Source organism: Coffea arabica, chromosome 10e, assembly GCF_036785885.1.
Source record: "Coffea arabica cultivar ET-39 chromosome 10e, Coffea Arabica ET-39 HiFi, whole genome shotgun sequence".
NCBI classification, from domain to species: Eukaryota; Viridiplantae; Streptophyta; class Magnoliopsida; order Gentianales; family Rubiaceae; genus Coffea; species Coffea arabica.
The window spans coordinates 4,078,873-4,101,305 of record NC_092328.1 but is presented as its reverse complement, the minus strand read 5'-3'; the positions used below and the strand labels follow the sequence as shown (position 1 = coordinate 4,101,305).

Sequence of the window (22,433 nt, the reverse complement as noted above, 5' to 3'; positions counted from 1 at the left end):
TAGGAAGGTTCATTTGGGAGAGAAGGAGTCTCTAATTGAGTAGAAAGTTGGGGAGGAAGAGGGGATTGGGAAAGGAGTAGGAGGGAAAATGGAAAGGAGCCTGGGGGATAAGGGTGATGGTAAGACAGAAAGAGAGGACATGGGTGGTTAAAGTAGCACCAGGGTGGAAAGGAATCAAAAATTGAAACAAAAGGTGAGCCAGAGTGAGAGATTTGTGGAAGAGCTGACTGATCTTATGTGCATTGATGGGGTGAGGAATGAGAGTAGGGTGCTGGGGGATGGCAAGAAGAGTATTGGAAGCAAGGGAGCAATGGAAGACAAAAAGAAACTGGAAAAGCAGGGGGATAGAGAGAAAGGAATGTATAAGGCAAACAAAACATGGAAAAGACTGATTCTGGAAGTAAGTAGAAGAAGGCCTTTGGTGGAAGTTAATCAGGTTGATGCGGGGAATGAGAGAGGGAAAAGGAAGATGGAGACCATGGAGTGGGAGGGAAGGAAGGAACAAGAAGGGAAGGAAAATAAGAAGAAAATAAAAGCTGATGAAGGAAACTGTAAGGAGATGGAACTAGTTGAGGGGTTGGAGCCCACCCTTATTGGGGCTCTAAATGTTAAATGAAAGCTATGGTGTGGAACTGTCGAGATGTGGGGAGCCCCTTGACAGTTCCCCAACTGAGGAAGGTCGTAAAACTCCACTCTCCATCTTTGGTATTTTTGTCAGAAACAAAAAAGAAAAAAACTTCTTGAACAGTGTTAAGCAATGGATTAAGTTTGATAATGTCTTTGTGGTTGATCCCGTAGGATTGGCTAGAGGATTGGCAGTTCCAATGGAAACACGAGTTGAAGGTGAAAAAAGTGTTTTCACCAAGTCTTAATTTCTTGTGTATTCCTTTCTCTGATCCTCCTCCTTTCTTTTTTATGTTTTTCCCCAAGTTTAGTTTTGAGTAGAATTGTTTTTGTAATTCATGTAAACGTACGTTAAGCGTTTTTAATTGGATTGAAAAAGCAATCCATCTGTTGACATGTTCACCGGTGTAAATTATCAAGAAACCAATCTGTATTCATGACCTGTTCAAGCCTTTGAGGAAATTGTCTCTACTTTTAAGTACTCGTATCTATTTCATTCGCTTCATTTAATATAGCACTCCCCTTAGGGACTGGGAACTCTGATGCTGCAGTCCAGTGATTGATGACAAAAAACTCTGAGCAGTGAATGGAGAACTTATATGCATGCCACAAACACAAGAATTTGATGCACTACTAGTCAAGTTGTTAAACAAAGAAGACATGTTTTTATCATACGGAAAAAAGATATAGATGCATAAATCAAAATTTATGACAGGAATATCTTGTTGATTACTTATTTATTTATTTAACATTTTTGTTTTTTTTGGGTGAAAAATGGTGAAGTAGGTTGCACTTAGTATTAATATGTTTTCAATAGTTTTGTTTTGTTTTTTTGCATATGTCTATATTGTAACTGTGCTTATACAAGATCAATCTATATTTGGCACTAGCTAAAAGAGGAGTTCAAGTATTAATATATAGAAAAGAAAAATTAAATACGAAAATTTATAAATACAAGATAGAATAATAATTCTTAATGTCTTCATTTACATGATAAATTAGGTGTGATTTAAATGCAGCGCGTATCAACTAGAAGAACCCATATATGATTCAATTATAGATCTGCCAAAATTGCTGGTCTTACAAAGTGGGTGGATGAGGATCAGCCGAAATGGCTTGCTCTTTCATCAAGAAATCTCAAAGACTCCAACCCCGTGAATCACGACCATTCAATCTCTGCTTTCATTTCATGTCTGGACTGCAAATTCTCAAAATAGACACTGAAAATGTACGTGCCACACAATCTGAACTACAAAAATTTAGAATGGACAGTTCAAAATCCAAACATGGGTTTGGACACACTTGTAGCTTTTAGACCCCTGGAACTCTATTCTAATTTTCGCCTTTTATCAGTTTGTCCCTTCGCTTGACAGTCAAGCAGTGTTTTCCCCTTGACGTCTTTTGCTAACATCCCCTTGTAAACAAAAGGCACTAAACTTGGACTCCATGAAGCCAAAGGGGACAACATTTTCTGACCTATGTTCATGCTCTCCATGTACCTATGAGCAAGATTTGCCTCAGAAAGCTGGAAGCACTTTCCAGGATGCAATTTCACCAGTCCAGTATTGATTGCATCCTGCATATACAGCTTCGCGCCAAGAACGACTTTTCTGTCCAAATTTTGGGCCCTATCAACCACTGCATACACCAGCCAATACAGCTCATATGTGATGAGGCAATTGTGAAAGCAATCAAAGATCTAGGAGACCAAAAAAATAACCAGATATAATAGCATTAAAGAAAAGTTAACTCATATAGAATAGACCATTTCTTGAGAATTACATTCATGATCCGCTCAAGAGTAGGTAAAATCACATACCCAATTCAAATTGTAACAAGAAAATAATCCAATATATCGAATGGACTTCCAATCCACATCAATGGGCATTTCTTATCCAACACTTCATCCTATATAATGTGCAATACTAGAAAACACACAAGACTAGTGATTACAGAGTCAAGCTTTTTATGGCCAATGCGCACCAATTTATCTGAGATTTTTATGGCAACAAGTTCCAACAGATGACAGAGTCAAGCAGAAGGTTGGCCTTCATAATAGATGCGTACACTGCCAATATGAAGACACAATGAAAAGCTTTGCAATGAAAAGGCAATAGTGGCTTCTCAAATTCATCAAACAGGTCAATATAGACAGATTACCTTCGATTTGGGCATTTTTCGCCATCAAGCACTGAATATCAACATCCACCAATGTTTTACCATGCATGTCCAAAAATACGACCACACCCCCGAAACATAAGGCTTCTAGATCTTGAGGCAAATGATCTCCCCTACTATCCAAGATAATCTCAATACCACCTGACATTGAATAATATTAATCAAAATTCAAAAATAGTAAACATAGGAAATAGCATGGATATCAAATGAAAGCATTTCATCATATCTTCCAGTCGTTGTGCCAAAAGTTCGACTCTAAACAATTAGGTATATTCTCTAACTTATTCACCGTTCCCAACAACAAAATAAAATGAAAAACATTAAGAAGCCTAGATACTCAATAGTAGTAAATACATTACTACAAATATCCCAAAAAGTTAAAATAAAAACTATACCTCTATCTGACGTTAGTTTCTGCACCTGAGTAAGAAAATCATCATCATTCCAGTTGATACATTTGTAGGCGCCTAGCTCCATGTAAAAATTATTATTTTCATCATTTTCTACAAAGACATTTGCAACCCAAAAAAATTGATTATCCCAGTAGCATTTTTAAATACAATCTACGGCTTTAAACAGACTTTTGCATTTGAAAACTGAAAGCAAACCTGTAGCAACAAACACCCGAACCCCCTTTAGTCTTGCCATCTGCATCGCAAATACTGCATAATAACCGCAGGCTTCATGTACCTGAAAAGTTTCAAACTGACCATCATTTTGCATTATTATCAATGATAAGCATATCAGACTTTCTTAGCTAGAAACATTTTATACCAAATGTGACATTCCAATATACATAAACGCAGAAACTTGAAAGATGGCAAGACGCACTAAACACATAATAGCTTTTAAAACAACAATAGTAACAATCAAAAATGCATATTTAAAATGTCCTCCTCAGCAAAAAAAGAAAAAGAATAGGTCCAAAATCACCCAAGACAAAGTTAAATTTCTCATGATGGAATAAAAAATTCATAACACAAGTTGAAAGCAGTACATTAGACAAAACAGGAATTGGATTTACAATAAGAAAGTTGTAAAAGGATAGTTATTCATGAGAATGCTAATTACTCAATTACCAATATGGTTTTTCTTCTTTCTATCTTGACCTTGGAAAAGGCCTGCCAAATGGTACAAGCAGCCTCAGGAAAACATGCAGCTTCTTTGAGGGAAATACGCTCGGGAACCTCAAAAACTTGATTGGCTGGCACTACCACTTTATCGGCATATCCCCCTCCATCAAGAATCGCACAAACCTGCATAATATGTCAATAACATTTTTTTCAAAGATACATCAAGACTAATCGAAGCATCAGCAAATACAACTTTAGTTGACCTCATAATTCTATCTTACTTGCCTAAGTAATAGAATAATTTTCTCTTACCCTAGTGCATCCAATAGAAGGAAATATCAAATATCAAATACTACTATCCATTTTATGTTTTACGTTTTCATCCAATGCAATGAAAAAAATTTAGAATAACGAGCAATTTGCTCCAATAAACAAAAAATTAGAAGAGCTAGAGCAACATATCGAGAGCCTTTCCTGTGTTTGTGAGCCTGCCTTCAACGCACTATAAAATATACATTTTCTTGCATTCCAAGCACCATTTAAGTTGGCCAAATACACATTTAGGACATCGAAATGCTAGAGGAACCACCAAATTACGATAAATACAAAAACGCAAAGTTGAATTCAAGAATCTTCAAACACAAGATCCAAACTGCATTACATAAGCCTTCAGAGCACACTCGACGAGGTAAAAAAAGGATGTTTTTGGAGGGTAAACAGCATAGTAGTTTAAATTGGTAACATTTTCATTCTCATATCACAAGTAACACTAATGCAATGAACATAGAAGAGATAATCAACAGTTAAATAAAGTTTTAGCTTCCTTCCAGAAAAAGAACAATCAACAATATTTTATACTCATTTATTTCTTTATTTCTCATTCAATTGACTAAAACTTACCCGACCAGATGGCTTATGCTGACTGACATATTTCCCCACAGCTATAATACGCCCAGAGCATTCAAGCCCTGGGCAATAGGCCACACCATTTGAGCACTTCTTCCCTTCTATTCTTTGGTCCAAATCTATTCTGTTAGCCCCACACCATTCTACATCAATTAAAACGTCATACATTTTGATCTCAGGCAATTCTAATTCTTCCGGTATTAACACATCCGGCCCTCCAGCTCTTTGAATACGGACAGCCAACATCTTCAAATTAAACAAAAAAGCAGTTATTGATTATGTCACAAGTAACTGACACAAATTATGATGATACATACTAACTTCAAGTAAATCAAGGAAAGCAGCCTTTAGGAACCGACAGCTTGGGGGAGGGACCACGTTATTAGAAAACCCTTTTAAGACTGGGGATTTTTTTTTTTTTTTGTCAGCAACGATACATTTGTATAACCTACTCTATTCTAATCTAGGGGGAGGGGGAGCCTAAGGAGGCTGTTGTAGGGTTAGTGGGTATACAGACCCAACTAGACCAAGGAAGTATTATGGCACAACTCTTAGATTTTTTTCACTGCTGGTGAGGGTTCAAACCTTACCAACAACCCAAGGAGGGACTTAAGTCCATCCCTGGTGGCACTGGGCCAATGGGTGGCCACTGAGCCATTGGCCCAGTGGTTTTAAGACAGGGGACTACCCAGCTCCAAACATGAAAAAGGACACTGAATGGAACTACCGTGGGCCACCATGGTTCCAACCACAAAATTGGAAACCAAATGGATATCCTTTTAGTATGTCTCTTCAAGATGCCAAATGAGCAAAGATAACAAAACTAAATACTCACTCAATACCAAATTTAGAGGGCCTGCTAAAGAGAAGTAAAGTAACACTGTGTAAGGTGCTAAATCAACTTTGAAACTCCAAACAAGTTGCCAAATGAGTTCATACATGCTCCACAAGAAGATAAATAAGGACAATTAAACAAGAAAAATGCATCTCAAAATAGCCAGAAACATACTATTAGAAGCATGTAATCATTGTTTTGATATCCTACATGGAAAGCATCACACCATCATTCAGTAATAACGAGTACAAAAAGGTGAAAATGAAAAAGAATAACATTTCAACAGCCAGCAAAAGCTTTAAGTGACAAAAGGAATGCATCATAAAATCAAGTAAACACACATGGCCTTTACATTCCATATCAGGTAGTGATCACATTTTAGAGAAAATTTGATTACAAAATTGTCTCTCCAAAAATAAATGTTATAGAAAACTATTGAAATGCACTTTGTACAATTGTGATCACTAGCAACTGTTCACCCTGAACAGTTAAGCAATTATCATACATCAACTACATGCATTTTCTTAAGATAACAGAGTATGTGAGAATCATATGCTTGTACGAACTAGCTGTACCCCTTTGTGTTCTGCAGATTGTCAAGAAGCTATTAAAATGCCAACTCCTTTCACAAGCCACTGGTGCCTCTTCCTTGACTGCTAATTGACCCAAAACTCCAATTAATAACTAAACCAAGAGCCTATGGTTAATATTTGTTTCTTGCAACCGCATGAGTCTGCAACAGGACTAAAAGTCAAGTTAACAACAAATATAAAGAACAAGATGCCACTGAAAGCATTATGATGATTGATAATAAGTGCTTGAATGATTAGTTTTCTACTATGGATTAAATGCTGCTATGTAAATGTTTCATTGTTTACCCCAGAGAATGGCAGCATATGTCGCTAAAGTATATTTCCCAGTGAACTTGGTGACATCAGCCGCTTGAACTAGTACTAGCCTACCATTAGAAGTGTAACATCCCCTTCACAACAAGATTTGCGTCTAGGTCAGACTGGAAAGAAACTAAAATCTCTCTCCAAACAAAGAAAACATTTATTCAAATTATCTCCTAGTTCAACCAACAAGGATCCACACATTCACAAAAAAAGGTTACCTTTAATTCTAATGATTAGATAGAATTATATCACAAAATAAAGGCCAAGGACCTCAGCCTGAATTATTAAGGTCACCTTAGATGGGCTTACCCCGAATTATTAATGGAGAGAGAAGGAGAGATGGTTAGAGAGAGAGAGAGAGAGTCCAGAACAAGGAAGTTCCATCAACAACCATTTCGGAAGTGAACCCAGGACTACACCACGTTAGTTCAAAGCTGCAAGTGCACTCTCAGCCTGCAAAACAAGAAAATTCCACAACTGAGGAAGAACATCACTTCCATTACGAGTGATAGGAAAGTTCTCTGAGATTGCTCTCTTAACCAACACAGAAAAAGCATGTTCCAATGCACAAGGCAAGATGGTCTTACAATACCATGGATGTTCAGGAAATACTTGCTTTGGTCAACTAACAAACACAAGGTTGTCATACAGAAAAAAGATGAGAGAAAGGAAGCTGAAATATAGCCAAACACGAAAATCTTGCAAAACAATGAAGCTCTCAGCAACTAGATAATTATGCTTTAATTGTAGTCATATATGTTACTACAGTCAATAGTGAGACAAGAAAGGAAAACTTCCGTGGATGAATTAACCCCTTCCCTCCACACACACGAGACATGTGTAAATAAATGAGAAGAAACCAAGGGAGTCTTAAAGCCAAAGTCCTCAAAAGAAGTTATACAAAACTATCTAAGTAATATAATGACAAAATGCAGTAGAACCACAGAAATCTCACAGACCAGGCAATGACAAGAAGTATAGGATTATCAAATGACCTGAATGAGAAGAGAAAAGCTCCAAATGAATCTTTCCATCAAGTCAATAAATGTAGTGCACTTCAGCTTAGCAATTCTCAAAACACCAAGCCACCTATTACAATATCCATTTCAATCGAAATGCCATGGGAGGGCATAGTAGCTCCAGGTCGATATAGTCAACCTCTAAACTCAAGCATATTTGCCAAACCATGGGTTACTTTTTCTTAGTGATCGTTTAGACAAGGTTCGGAGTTGGACAATCTTTTTTCGTTTTGGAGCTGTAGTTTGTCAGAGTTGGCGTTGCAAATTAATCCAACTGACGTGATTTTGAAATTGACGTTAAATTCTACGTAGATCAATATTTGACTATAAAACTATTTCTTGGGCTTGACAGTGCGCTTAATTTAATGTAATTTGTGTAATAAACTAATAATTCGATTGTTGCAAGCTGAAGCAAGCGCCAGAATGCATTCACAGCAAGTTCCATCTTAATTTGCTTCAAAAACAAATTTTGTGAACAGCCGCTATTGGTTCCAACTATCAAGCAACTCCTATTTTATACAAATATGAGAAGGAAACTAGAGATTTTCCACCTTCCTTCCTTTAAGGAAGGTCCGTATGGGGAAGGTCCGTACGGGGTAAAAGCACAATCTTTCCTCGATGGAGGTTCTTCTCCATTAAGGTGTGTGCTTGTGTGGCTTGAGCAAATGAGTAAGTCGCACAAATGTCCACAAGGTGGGGATTGCCCTTTAGAAGAGGCCAAATGTCTCGCTGGATCCCTTCAAGCATGTTACGCTTTTCAACCACATTAAAGGTGTTTATATTTATCCCTGCATTAAATAACAAACCCCAGTTATACAAGTTTGACTACGGTACCTCAACACAAAAGATGAATGAAAAGTGTTAATAAGATACCCATGATTGTTGTATCTTTAGAGACAAGATCCTTCATCTCCACGGAACTCCATTTCCAATGATCTTTATACCCAATGCATATAAGCTTACCACCAACCGCTAGGCTTTTCAAATTCTGGTCAACAACATCATCTCCAAGACAATCTAATACACAATTCACCCCTTCAAAAGAACAAGGAACGAACGAAAATAAACATGCATTAGCAAACAATAACTAACAACAACATTCACCTAAAAGCAGAGTTATTAAACCCGGTCCGGAAAGGAGACCGGGGAAGGAGGTGGTCAACGGGTTACTGGTTCAACCAATGGATGAGTGGTTGAACCAGTGGATCACTAAATATATTTAAATATTATATCTTTATAATTTTTTATATAGGATATATGATATAAATTTTAATAAATAATGTCATAACAAATGCTCATTTAATTTAATTTGCTATAGAACAATTAATTCATATAAGAATCAGCAAAACATAAATTTAATTAGTGATCCACCAAACTTCAAGTGTAAAATTTTATCTATATTTGGTGTAATTATTTAGGTTACTTACGAATTTTAAGTGCAAAAAATTATTAAAAACAATATTTGTCTTTAAAATAAATTATGTAATATTTTATTTTTGAAATCTATTTTATAATTTATAGAATTTGGGGGTCATAAGTTTGTATTAAAAGATTTCAAATAAATTTGTTTTGGAGCAATAAAAAAAGAATAAAAATAAAAATGATAAAAGGTTCATATAGTATAAGAATGACAACTAATGAACATGTGGTCAAATGGCTTGGTGGTGAGCTTGGCATGGACCTTGACCTAAGGTCATAGGTTTGAATCTAGCAAAAAACTAGTAAAATTTTTTCCTCAAAACCGATTTTTTCACAAAAACCGGCCACCAAGCCGTTGACTAGTCAACGGTTCCAGTGCTTAACCGATCTAATTAGAGACCCGATCCGGTCTATTGACGGGTTCATCGAATTGATCGGTTCGACAGTCGAGCCGGACCGAGTTTTATAACTATGCCTGAAAGTAATTAAGGATCAACTACCATGCTGAAACGAATTACTTCAGTGTAAAAATAAATTGAATCCAACTTTACCAAAATAAATAAATAAAATAAAGGTTTCACATCTTCTCACTAGTTAGCAAAATTTTGTAATGAATCCTAAAATAACATCCTACACTTCAAACTTAGCCAGGGAAGAGGCAGGGGAAGAAGGGGTTGGAGTGCAAAGTTTCCATACAAAAATATGTTAGATGGAAAGGTGAGACGAAACCAAAATATGTACCAGTCCCATTAGTTTCACGAGCCACGACCTCAGAGAAATCCTGCTTCTTGTAGTTAATGGCAAAATCAGCATCTAAAGTTCTGCAAAAATCTACTTTTTCCTCGGATCCTGGAAGAAAAAACAACAAAATCTAATCAAACCTTGTACAACGGTTAACTCGTCATCTTCAATCTTAAATCTTAAGTTTGAAACTAGCTAGCTCTCGTCTCCTGCCATGTAATGTCGATGTTCTAAAATTATGTAAATTGTTTTGCAATTAATTTAGGCAACTAACCAGAAAGACCAACTATTAACTTGTTCGTATTTTAAACAAAAAGCAAATTTGTATGTACAATCCAATGCACACATACAAGAATTTTAAGGCAACAAAATGCAAGTCAGACCAAAGCCAACAAACCTGCTGTTGCAAATACAACACACCCTAGACTTTTCGCAATTCTGACCGCTAATGAACCAACTCCCCCTGCTGCCCCATGAATCTGAAATGTTTAAAAAGAAATAATTTCTTATTTATTTTTATAAGCTCAAATAAAGAACACTAAAAAATTTCAGGATAACAAGCAAAGCGTTACCAAAACTTTGTCATCACGAATAAGATTGTTCCTTTCAAAAAAGCTGAGCCAAATGAGTGATGCTGAACATGGTATTGCAGCAGCTTGCTCAAAAGTTAACCCAGAGGGTATAGACATCACATAGTCCTCTGGAACAGCCACATACTCCGCATATCCTCCACCATTAAGAAGAGCGCAAACCTACAAACAAATATCCCCTTAAGAATCTAGGCAAGTAAGCAGGAAAGAATTCGGAAGCGGGAGAGGTGCAAGTAATATATGCTGTGGTTGGTTCATCTTGACAGACCAATGTCCAAGAGGGCAAAATTTATATAGACACAAGGACTGATGCATGGATGAGGATTTTGAAACCACTCTCTATGCATTACCAGATTGCCATTGGATCAAAGGATTTAGAAGAAGCTTGTGCTTCCTATATTTTAAAGGAGTTGTAGCATAATCAATTGGTAGAATGGATAGATTGGAACCTTAAAGTACCAAATTATCCACATCCCAAGATGTAAGCTAGCAGTTTTGTACTTTTCTTGGCAGACATGAAAAGCAGTTTTGCCTGTTTAAAGAGGTTAAGGTCAAACTCACTTTTGCTGGTTGCCCAGGCACTGGAGACTGGAGACCAATAAACTGGCATGATGAGGCAAGCAATGCAGATGAAAGAAGTCAGGTATACCTGTTAGCTATGTCTAGGCCATCCAATGTACCAAAAAGAAAAACTCGCATATCTTTGCTATTTTAAGCAGTTTTACTTGCTACAGTAACTATCTTCCACACCCCCTAATTTGGCATCTCTAATATTCTATAGGTGAACAGTAGCATGTCGCTTTCTTTTTGCTTTTACCGCCATTGAATACCTCTCATGTTGCTTTAGTATCACTTCAAAGTTTAAACATAGAGGAAAAAAAAAACTTTGTACCTAGTCAAAATTTATTAGTAGCAAGTAATGGACAAGAGGAACACAAAAGCATGTTCCAAAGTAGAAGCTGATTTGTATTGATTAATTTATTCATTTTTTGGAATAAGCACACAAAAATTTGCATGTAAATTAAGCTAAACCAACCTTGGAGCCTATAGGCAATTTAGAAGCTGCTGCTCCTCTTTTTACAATAGTTCCCGAGCACTCAAAGCCCAAATATTTGTTCTTTCCCAAGTGTTGATATATGCCTTCCCGTATCCATAAGTCTCTTCTATTAACGCCACAGGCTTCAACCTTGATCAAAACCTCATTAAAATCGAGTACGGGATTTTCAACCACTTTCCACTTCAAGACCTTAGGACCACCACAGCTATCATACACTACAGCAAACATTCTTTGCAAAAACCAGCAAACAAACTGATTTATGTTATAACTAACCATAAATGAAACATCAAACATCAACATTACTAAAATAAGCAACCATGTCATAAAACCCTAGAAGATTCAACGGACTTAGTGTTTAGGACGTTCACAAAATATCAAATATCAATATTATCAAAATAACCTTCTATAAATAATTCCCAAGTTCAGCTCAGGCATGAAGCTGTTGGAGCAAGTTTCTGGTAAAACTATTGAAAAATATATGAGAAAATAGGGTTTGGAAGGCCAGCGTAGACTTCTCAAGTAAAAGTACTAGGTGAAGCTGCCCACCCAAATATGCAACCTCTAAGGATTTTGCTTAATCTTCTCCACGTAGATTACTGGATAAACTGATAGTCATTTCATGTGCACTCAAATTTATAACATTCAGAAAATATCTTTAAAATATGCATCGCAGATAGCAAAAACAGTGCACTACAACCAAAAGCATTTACTAATCTGAGAACATGTAGTTACAGAAGTTTTACTACTTCGACTTACGTGCTCAAAATATGAGCATCATGTTATTTATGTGCTAAAATCTTTACCAAAGCCATTATCTCAATTGTTGGATGGACTATGAATAGTCATTTTTCAGTTCTTCCATCTTAAAAAAAGGGAGAAAAGGCAATTTTACCAGTTGCAATCTAGAAAATTTCACTTTCAGTTAAAACAAGATATGATTGAATCAGTTCTCAAGAAAACCAGACCAAAGACAATATTGAATGACTAACCAAGCAAATAAAGCACCATTAAATCACCAGCATAACAAAACAAATTTTTATTTAGAATAAACCAAAGGAAAAAAGATCAAAAGCCTAAATAGACTCAAAATTACAGAGTATGCTTGGAATACGAAATAGCTTAGCCCAAAGAAACTAAAAATAAAACTTTCACTTGGAAAAGGTAGGAAAAGAAAACAAATACTCACATTTAATTCAATAAAAGTGGGCATTGCCATCAATGCCTCAGTATCAAGTTTAGAATCCATATGGATCCCAAAAAGAAAATCAATGAAATAAAAATATAAAAGATACCAATGCCATGAAAGATACACCCACAACCTCCTCCTACGGGTATTTGGCAATTATGCTTCCAAAAAATATAATCCCGTGTCACCAAGAATACTAGCCCTGGAATAGTTCTTTTGTCCGAAAAATGTGACTTAAGGAGCAAATTAGTTCGCGATCGGCAACTTCTCCACAATAAGTCACTCACAAGTTGAATTAAATCTTAACTGTAAGGGATGCAACCAAAACACAAAACTAAGTACCAAATGGAAGACAATTGCCAAAGCAAACTGATGTAAAGCACAGAGAATAGAAAAACAAAATGGGAAAATTTAAGTTTACTTAGCCTGATCGTGAATGGAGGAGTAGATCCAGGTAGGCAAACCAACCAGAGAAATGCAAATACCAGAGTACCCTGAAACTATAACCTGCAAGACCACAAATCACCATATAAACTGTGTCAGACTTATGGTAGAACCTACCATAAAATGCCGTCAGGTTTGTCCCGTCAAATAATAATTTCAATTGATCGAAGCCTAGAATTCAGCTAAAGAAAATATTAAGTATCAAATGCTACATGAAGATGAAATCACCTGTCGAGTCTGCAATTAACCAAATGACAAAGAAAATTATAACTTTTGAACGAGGTTAAAAGCATCAAATTTTTTTTTTTGGCAAAACAGAAATTTCAACTTCTGATTACGGGACTACTGAGAGCTGATCGTATTTCATGCTAATCACTGTGCACGTTCAAGAAACAAAATCATTTAGACCTGAGTTTACAGCAAAACCTCACTCCAGTGTTATGTTAAATAAGTTTATGCATCAGGAAGTCAACCAAAAAACAGAATACATAGCAAGAGTCAAGCTTTTTAACGAAATATTTCAAGCAAAATGGGTGTACATCAGACTAAATGCAAGTTTTATCATATTTAGTAGAGAAACTATCCACTTAGAATAATCCGTTTTCACTTCAAAGCGTCAAGAACATCCTACTAAACATAATCACACATGGTGGTATTGAAGAAAAAACTCTACGTTGCTTTGTGTTCTCGCCTAAAGGAAGAGATGCTTCATCCAATGAGAGTCACCATTACCAGCCGCGTGGCCCCTGATGCAGAACTCGTCTCTTGGTTGCTAATCCTGTTGAGTTATCTGGAAAGGGAAGTCGACGTGATTTTTATGAGGTTGCATTTGCCCTAGAAGACTCTCGGGATCTGCATATACTCACTAGAACGAAAATCCTAGAACGAAACAAAATAAAAGAAACAACTTTAATGATCTAACGATGTAAGTGGTAATCCAACGGTAGCAAATCCTCCGTTGAGAAATTGTCTGTCTTTATTAGCCGGTGTTCGGCAAGAGGATTTCGAAACGAAGAATTTTGAATTACTACTATTAGAATTGAGACTTTGGAATCATGTTTAAAAATTTGGAATTCCTCGGTTTCCTAATAATCTAAAGGATTTTGGATAAAACCCAAGCCTGATTTTTGTTTAGAAATGGAGTCCTTCTTATCATTGGTTTAAAAAATTAATATATAATTATATATTATATATATTATAATTATAGTATTTTAGTATAATTATATATTTTAGTATAATATAACTATATAATATATTTATAACTATTATAATATATTTATATTTATAATTATAATTATTATATATGCATATACTATAATACATAAATATATATTATAATTATTTAATTAAATATATTTATATTTATATTTGCAGGGAGAATATATTAAATACTTTGTAGGGGCAGGGAGGATATAATACTTTTAAATTATATAAGATCAATCAATTTTAATGTTTTTGCATGGGAAATTAATATCTTTTCAAATTGATCGCTTACAATTTTGCAAAAGTAATTCGTGCAAAAAAATGCTTACACATTTTAAGCATTAATATTTAATATTTATATCTATACTGTATGTTATTCATCAGTTCAAAACTTCTAGAAGCTTTTCTTAATAATTTTATAGATTTTACAATTATTTTTAGTTTCTTCTATAATTTAGTATGCACCATATTTCAAATTACAAAAATTCGACAAAATTCATAGTAGTTTCAATTGTTAAAAGGTGCTATCACATTTATTAATGCTTTAAAATTCACCAAAAAAAATTTAAAGTACATTAATTTTTCTTTTTTTTTTATGTATTGCGCTTTTCACACTACAACATCTTATTCTTATAAAATACAATAAGGACTTTTATGATGTTTCGTGATTCAAGTATATACCTTACTAAAATATAAAATTGTAACACGGTGATTGCTACTTTTCCCAATCACTACGAAAGATACCTAGTACAGCTTATATCCCTGCGAATCAATTATGTAGTTATCCCTTAGCAAACACTTCATTACAATTCAGCATTCAATCTTGGATCATTTTGTCTCCAATGCATACGAGTTTGTTACCTCTTCAAATATGCATGGCACCACAATTTCCATGTCATTTGGATGCCAATCACACTTATCATTTCCCTCATACCATGACATAATAAGCGCCTGTGTAGATATGCCAACATTTCTAAAACACAATACATCATAGTTACAAGTATAGATGGCAAACAAATTCATTTAATTAATTTTATCCATACTCATCATTAATAACTGGATATGGATATATTAAATTTTTACATACAAATATAAATAAGTTATCCTTGGGTATAATTAGGTAATTCATCAAATTAGGTAATTTGATTAGGTAATTCATCAATTAACTAATTCACCAATTAGTTACCTAATTGGATATAATTAGATAATTCATCGAATCCAATCAACACATTTAACTTATATTCCTAAACTTGTATTTCCACCATCAATTGTTGTTGTCTCCACTATCACCTTCTCCTCCCCACCAGCAAGTCCACTACTCCTCTCCTTCTCTTCCTCTACTACTTGTTTCCCCTCCACCTTCTCTCCGTCTCTCTTTAATAGAAGGTCTTTGCCCCTTCCTTGCCCAATTTCAATAGCATCAAATCCACCTCGAAAGCGCAAATTCCTGAGCTGATCTGTGAAAAAACCCGTGGTGTCTTGAAGATTTTTCCAGAGAATGTCATCTGTGATGCTGCAAGTAACTTTGCAAGCCAAAAGAGACGTTAAACAGGTAGGCAAATAGAACAAAATATGCTGTCCAGGCTAATATAATTATGAAGTTCCTTTCGTTTTATACTTGTGAGAAGTTGTATTATGCTTCCAAATATACTAGCTACTGTTGATTGTTAGTGTTCGAATTGGGTTGGAGGAAAGGGGGATTGGTTGGTTATGTTTTGTTATTGAGATTGAGTTTACATTGCAATTACTCATTTGACTCATTACAGAGCAATTCTTGCATACTTGGTCGATGAGTAAGAAAGAAGATTGGTTTGTTTTTCTAATTTTTACAAGTTTTTAGACTAGTATATTTTTGCCAAATTTCTTTCTCATTTCTAAAGATAATTGATTCTACCTATACATGGTTCATCTCTTTGTGAAAATTGTTAAGATTGAGTCGTTTTGCTATTGCTAAAACTATGTACAAAGCACAAAATAAATTCTTCTAAATAGTAGTCTATGTAGTGCTTGGTGCTTGTTCTACCATTTTCTTTCTTATCTTCTGAGGGAAGTTAGTTCAAAAACATCTCAACTGTTGGCATGATTGCTTAAGGTCGCTTGTGGCTTATAAGTATTGAACATTGATCTCATGTTTTTTCCATTAGAAACAAATATAGGTGGCAAACAAACTCATTTATATGGCACAAAAAGTATAGATATGTGACCTTTTGCCTTTCGATTGGGACTTAAAGAATCCAGAGGAGTATCTGGAGGAGCAAGGGAAATTGTAAGGCATTGATTTAGGTCTAACATCTACCCTTTTTTTTTGTCAGCAACGATACATTTGTATAACCTACTCTATCCTAATCTAGGGGGAAGGGAAGCCTAAGGAGGCTGTTGTAGGGGCTAGTGGGTATACAGACCCAACTAGACCAAGGGAGTGCTATGGCACAACTCTTAGATTTTTTTCGCTACTGGTGAGGTTTGAACTCTCACCAACAGCCCAAGGAGGGACTTAAGTCCCTCCCTGGTGGCCACTGAGCCATTGGCCTAGTGGTTGGTCTAACATCTACCCAGGTAATAGGATTTTAAAAATCTAAGTGGTTTACAAGGCAAAAATTGACTGCTATTGAGGAAAATAGTTCTCCATAATGTACCACTTTCTAGAATTTAATCTCTAATTTAACACAATTCCCTATAGGTGGGAATAATAATGGCCGATGCGATGAATCTGTTGATACATGAATTTTCCCTTTTCTCTTTTAATTGTAAGAAGATACAATAAGATATTTACTTGCATGTTACTGCTAATGTTAAAGCTACTCTTGGGCATTACTTTTTAAGATCCCAACTGGTCCGAAGGCATGGGTTTAGTTTTAAATTTAGTAGCATTCTTACAGCAACAACTGTATACTCCCTCCGTCCCACTTTGTTAGTCTTATTTTCCTTTTTCGTCCGTCCCAAATTGTAGTCCACTTTCCCATTAAGAAATGTAGTAATCTTTCAAATTGTCTAAAATACCCTTATTAAATATCTTGTTATTAATACATTGTTATTAAATACTAACCCACTACATTGAATACATTGAGCTTTTCCAATACTAACCCATTAGCTGTAACTGATATTAATTGGCACTCTTCGTGATTAGCATAAGGGTATTTTAGGAAATTATTAATCTAAATTTATGTTTCCAACCAAATTAATTACACTTTCTTAATCTGTGTAAAAAAAAAATCAAGACTAACAAAACGGGACGGAGGGAGTAGCATTTTGCTGTACTTGACTTCCATCCAGCCAGTTTAGTATTTTGAATTTGAATACTCAGTTGAGTAAATGCTTTTCTGAAATTTAGCTGTAAAGATCTCTTAGAACAACCATTTAGTGTCGATACTAATTGGCATTTCAATTTGATGAGGTTGTTGTGTGTGTCTATATATATATATATATATATATAGCCTTGCTAATCTTTCTTATTAAATATTTCTGAATTTGAGGCAGTAGTGTATCCAAACACAGTTAGTATTAGAATGAGCTGATTTAGCTCATTTATGTAAGATGGTTAGGTGTTGTTGCTACCTTTCGTACCTGTGAATTTTGTTTACTCAAACTTTGAGTAAATATGTGTTTTCGGGCTGAAAGGAATCTTCTGTTATGGGTCATTTTTTCATTTACACATGTTGAATCAACAATGCATGTAAGGCAACAGTGTGAAACAGGATATCTTAGAAGAAAAATCTTTTAGAGGTAAATCACGGATCGGTAACATATTTCTTGCTGTATTTGTTAAGGGCGTTGAGAGAGTTAAGGGTGCTGAATTTGGGATCAATGCAAAGGTGTTTGCAGCTCCTGAGCATTCTGAAGGACATACGAATTACTAGTATACTAATTATTGTTGAAAACCAAGAAAATCCTTAACTCTACATGGTTCTGGTAACTATAGCACTTGTTCAATATGCTTGATCGAGTATTGTGATCAACATGTATACCTTTTCACCAAGTAGGTATAACCTCTGATGTGAATGATGCAGTCATCTCATTTGCTCCATAGAACTTAAAAAGTCACAGTGGTCATAATAAGATGAATCTGGTCTAAGCAAGTATTCCTATTCCATTTTTGTCCACAATGTAACAGCCTAAAGAGTTATAGTAGTAGGAACACTGGCGCCTTGTGAAGAAATAATTAATAGAGTAAAAAGTACCAAGCACTAACACAGTACTTCTACTACTACTAAAATACAAGGTAAAAAAATGGGTTGTATTACTCTATTGCTGCACTTCTGCGACTAGAGTTCTGTAGGGCAAAAATCTACTTGCAAGATTTTCATGTTTTGTACTACAGTACTTTGATCTATCCAACACTAAATTTCTCGATTTGTTGTTGATTTTATGACCACAAGCTCCAAGATGAGAGTCACTTTCACCTGTTCATTGCATGAGTGAGTATAAATTGATTGTATTAGCAGCTGCTTAATATTCCACCCAGTAAAAATTGACATGAGTGATGCAGTACACCGTCGCATGAGATGACGAAACTTCTGTCTCTTCTATTGCAACTTTACCAGCATTCTGTATATTCTCTTTTTTATCATTTTCTACTTGAATTACCTTCTGTGTTACCTAATCAAAGCTAAAGGGTAACATAGGCATAAATAGAGACAAATGCAAAGAGTTTCTTATAAAGAAACATGCTGCATATAGAATATAGTTTAATGTGCATTTCAGCACACATCCAAGACAGTAAAAACTTCTGAGAGTCCTAACTTCTCCAGCCTGTCATTGTTTTAGTTCAATATTATGTGCACAATATGATGTTCTGTTGATGTATTAAGTTCCATTAAAACAAGAATACGCTGACCTACAAAATCTTACGGAGACAAAAATAGAGAAACATGAAATGATTAATGGTTGCAAACTCAAAATAAAAAGTAGCAACTTTTTCAGCAATAATTTTCTAGTTCGTTCTTTGAATTTTATCTTAGATGAAATTTTGTCAGAGCACATTCGGAAACAATGTTCTTATACAAGCCATGAGCCTACCAATACAGATGAGTTGACCCAAGATGCTTCCAAGCGCTCGAGACAGCTCACATCATTGATATAGAAGGAATTTGATATATTGTACATTGAACCAGATGGTTCACAAAGAGCACAATGCAAATGGTAGTTTGCATCTTTAGTTGCTAAATTTACTAACCTTCATATTTAGGTAAGCTATATATTTCATAATTTTCTGGTCTTCTTACTCTAATGTTGATAATTTTGGCCAAGATTATACGTTTGTTTGACAATGATTTGTCTTAAACAACCGGCCCAAGTCAGCTCTTCCTTTTTTTTTTTTTTAGGATCCTTTTTTTCTTCATCTTTTACTGTTTTTTGTTGATTTTTTCTGTTAGGAATTCCAATCTGGCTATGTATCCATATCGAATTCATGATGTGATTTTGCTTCTATTGCTACCAATTTTGTTGGAAAACACATGTTACCAAAGACCCCACTGCTGTTACTCATAGACAATAAGTTATGGTGCAGGGTAGGGGTGGCAATCTGGCCCAAATCGGGTTGGCGGGTTGGATTGAAACTCGGGTATAACAGAAAATTCACTGACCCGAACCTGACCCGCAACCTGAAACGGGTCATGATACCTTACCCGAACCCGAAAATTTCGGATTGGCGGGTAGACCCGAAATGACCCGAAATTTAATTTTAATTTATTAATTTACCATTGTAATTTTTAATAAAACCACTTTCGCACAAGACTAATTACATAATCAAGTAAGAAATTTTTAAATAAATAATTCCAAACCAAATCTAAAATAAATTAAAACACCGTAAAAGTGTTTTATCCCAAACCAAATATAAAATAAATTAAAACAGTATAAAAGTAAAAAATAATATAATACATTATTTGTCCAAATATAATAATTTCAACTTCACACAAGTTAAATAAATTTATTTAGGATTAAGTGATTAATGCCTTTGAAAAAAAAAAGAATAACTTAGTTTAGTTAGATAAAATAATTTTTATGTTTATTAAATTATTTTTAATTTGTAAACGGGCTATCGTGGTTGACTCGAATTCGACCCATTTGCTTTTCGGGTTCATCTAGTTTGGCCTGATTCTAATCCGAGCCTGCAAAATCTCAAATCAAACCCATTAATTTCGTGTTAGGTTCGTGTCGTGTTTTCAAGTCGTGTCGGAAATTGCCACCCCTAGTGCAGGGTAAGTGCTTGTGGATATACTCGGTTCATGTTATTTGTTTTGCATGGTTGCTTGGATGTTGTCTTCAGCTGATCAACTTGACAAAGAGCTGGAAGAGTGTCATGCTATGCAATCTGGAGGAGCTCTGTTATGCAATGAAAACGTTAGCGAGAAATTGTATTTGTACGAAGTTTGAGAAGCTGAGTGCTTCTTAAGTATTTTGATGCATTAGGACAACTTTATGCTCGGTATTTTGTACTGACAATAGGTATCTTGGGAGGAAAATATTTAGTCACTGTATTATGAGTGACCAACTATTATTTATAGGAGTACAAACCTAATCAACTATTTACAAGAATACCCTTACTAATATTATCTATAAGAATACTAATATTCTCCTAACATTCCCCCTCAAATTGGAGCATATATATCATAAGCACCCAACTTGTTACAAATATATTTCACCCTAGAGCTCCCTAAACTCTTGGTAAACAAATCAGCTAATTGATCTACAGACGGTACATGAGATGTCTTGATGACTCCGTCAAGCAATTTCTCTCGAATGAAGTGACAATCAACTTCAATATGTTTTGTCCTTTCATGAAACACTGGATTAGACGCAATATGGACAGCTGCCTGATTATCACACACTAAATTCATAGGCTGTTTTATGCTCAAATCCAATTTCAAGTAACATGCTTTTCAACCAAACCAATTCACACACAGTGTGAGTCATAGCGCGGTATTCAGATTCTGTACTTGATCTGGAGACAACTGTTTGCTTCTTACTCTTCCACGACACTAAATTACCACCAACAAACACACAATATTCTGTGGTCGATCTTTGATCTGAGGCAGAACCAGCCTAATCTGCATCACTATATCCTTCAATATCAGTATGTCCATGATTTTGATACAGCAACCCTTTTTCTGGAGCACTCTTAAGATACCTGAGAATTCGTATAACAGCATCCCAATGACTAGAACGAGGGGTAACAAGAAATTGACTCACAACACTCACTGCAAACGAAATGTCAGGTCTCGTTACAGTGAGATAATTTAATTTACCCACAAGTTTTCGATATTGCTTAGAATCATCAAGTAATGCACCTTGATCTCTTTCTAATTTCACATTGGAATCCATAGAAGTATCCACAGGTCGACAACCTAACATCTCAACTTCACTCAACATATCAAGTACATATTTCCTTTGACATAAATAAATCCCATATTTAGACCGAAGTACCTCAATACCCAGAAAATACTGTAGATGACCTAAATCCTTTGTCTGAAAGTTTGTCTGCAGATTGGATTTAAGTTTCTGGATCCCCACAACATCATCACTTGTAATTACAATATCATCCACATAAACAACTAATAAAATTTTACCAACATTAGAATGCCGATAAAATATAGAGTGATCTACTCCACACCTTGTCAGACCAAACTCCATGACAACACTACTAAACCGGGCAAACCAAGCTCTCGGAAACTGTTTCAATCCATATAAGGATTTTTCAAACGACAAACCAACCGCGAATTCTCCCCCTGAACAACAAATCCAGGAGATTGTTCCATATATACCTCTTCTTCCAAATCTCCATGCAGAAATGCATTTTTCACATCCAACTGATGCAACGGCCAATTATAAGTTGCTGCCAAAGAGATAAGGAGACAAACAGAGGTAATCTTTGCAACAGGAGAAAAAGTTTCGAAGTAGTCGATTCCGTACACCTGAGCAAATCTTTTAGCTACCAGACGAGCCTTCAATCTATCAATAGAACAATTAGGTTGTACTTTTATAGTATACACCCACTTACAACCAACAACCGGCTTTCCAGAGGGAAGAGGAACATGATCCCAAAGTACCATTTTTTTTCCAAAGCAAGCATCTCTTCTTGCATATCTAACCTCCAACCAGGATCATTGAGAGCATGGGTAATAATTTTAGAAATGGATACCGAATCAAGAGAAGCAACAAAAGAAGAATATGACAGAGAGAGATGAAAATAAGAGACAAAATTAGAAATAGAATGAGAAGTACAATGTCTCTTACCTTTACGTAAAGCAATAGGAAGATCTAACT

The 22,433-nt window shown here is 35.3% G+C and overlaps 2 protein-coding genes and 1 long non-coding RNA gene across 10 annotated transcripts; 1 reads left to right on the top strand and 2 right to left on the bottom strand.

Moving 5' to 3' along the window:
* Positions 1 to 1,783: 1,783 nt before the first annotated feature.
* On the bottom strand, positions 1,784 to 7,372 carry LOC113710867 (uncharacterized). Of its 4 annotated transcripts, none has more exons than XM_027233922.2 (10): positions 7,105 to 7,372; positions 6,822 to 6,965; positions 6,495 to 6,598; positions 6,192 to 6,349; positions 4,776 to 5,027; positions 3,882 to 4,058; positions 3,411 to 3,492; positions 3,198 to 3,305; positions 2,785 to 2,943; positions 1,784 to 2,262 (listed from the first exon to the last, which is right to left on the bottom strand). In XM_027233922.2, exons 5-10 carry the CDS (start codon positions 5,025 to 5,027, stop codon positions 1,952 to 1,954), a joined length of 1,089 nt encoding a protein of 362 aa, XP_027089723.1. In that variant the 5' UTR covers positions 6,192 to 6,349; positions 6,495 to 6,598; positions 6,822 to 6,965; positions 7,105 to 7,372; the 3' UTR covers positions 1,784 to 1,951. The 4 variants fall into 4 exon arrangements, with proteins under 4 accessions (XP_027089723.1, XP_071924055.1, XP_071924056.1 ...); XM_027233925.2 differs by lacking the exon at positions 1,784 to 2,262 and adding an exon at positions 2,354 to 2,692; XM_072067954.1 differs by having other exon boundaries at positions 6,822 to 7,372.
* Positions 7,373 to 7,959: 587 nt separating this feature from the next.
* Positions 7,960 to 14,105, bottom strand: LOC113712048 (uncharacterized). 5 transcript variants are annotated; one of them, XM_027235323.2, is made up of 8 exons: positions 13,642 to 14,105; positions 12,946 to 13,031; positions 11,318 to 11,590; positions 10,264 to 10,443; positions 10,089 to 10,170; positions 9,692 to 9,799; positions 8,405 to 8,566; positions 7,960 to 8,319 (listed from the first exon to the last, which is right to left on the bottom strand). In XM_027235323.2, exons 3-8 carry the CDS (start codon positions 11,564 to 11,566, stop codon positions 8,093 to 8,095), a joined length of 1,008 nt encoding a protein of 335 aa, XP_027091124.2. In that variant the 5' UTR covers positions 11,567 to 11,590; positions 12,946 to 13,031; positions 13,642 to 14,105; the 3' UTR covers positions 7,960 to 8,092. The 5 variants fall into 5 exon arrangements, with proteins under 5 accessions (XP_027091124.2, XP_027091125.2, XP_027091127.2 ...); XM_027235324.2 differs by having other exon boundaries at positions 11,318 to 11,567; XM_027235326.2 differs by having other exon boundaries at positions 11,318 to 11,567; positions 13,701 to 14,105.
* Positions 14,106 to 15,421: 1,316 nt separating this feature from the next.
* LOC140014936 (uncharacterized) lies at positions 15,422 to 19,387 on the top strand. Its single transcript, XR_011821689.1, has 2 exons — positions 15,422 to 15,723; positions 17,939 to 19,387. It is a non-coding gene; the product is annotated as an uncharacterized lncRNA (long non-coding RNA).
* Positions 19,388 to 22,433: the final 3,046 nt, after the last annotated feature.

Bases quoted from the DNA above. Each gene is read 5' to 3' on its own strand.
- LOC113710867 (XM_072067954.1), bottom strand. From the start codon at position 5,027: ATGTTGGCTGTCCGTATTCAAAGAGCTGGAGGGCCGGATGTGTTAATA. The intron at 3,306-3,410 runs GTTTGCTTTCAG...ATGTCTTTGTAG, and splicing joins TCGGGTGTTTGTTGCTACAG to AAAATGATGAAAATAATAAT. The intron at 2,263-2,784 runs GTAATCTGTCTA...TGGTGTATGCAG, and splicing joins GAAAAATGCCCAAATCGAAG to TGGTTGATAGGGCCCAAAAT.
- LOC113712048 (XM_072068206.1), bottom strand. From the start codon at position 11,662: ATGACATGGTTGCTTATTTTAGTAATGTTGATGTTTGATGTTTCATTT. The intron at 9,800-10,088 runs GTTTGTTGGCTT...TTTTTCTTCCAG, and splicing joins TGTTGTATTTGCAACAGCAG to GATCCGAGGAAAAAGTAGAT. The intron at 8,320-8,404 runs GTATCTTATTAA...TATTTAATGCAG, and splicing joins TAAAGATACAACAATCATGG to GGATAAATATAAACACCTTT.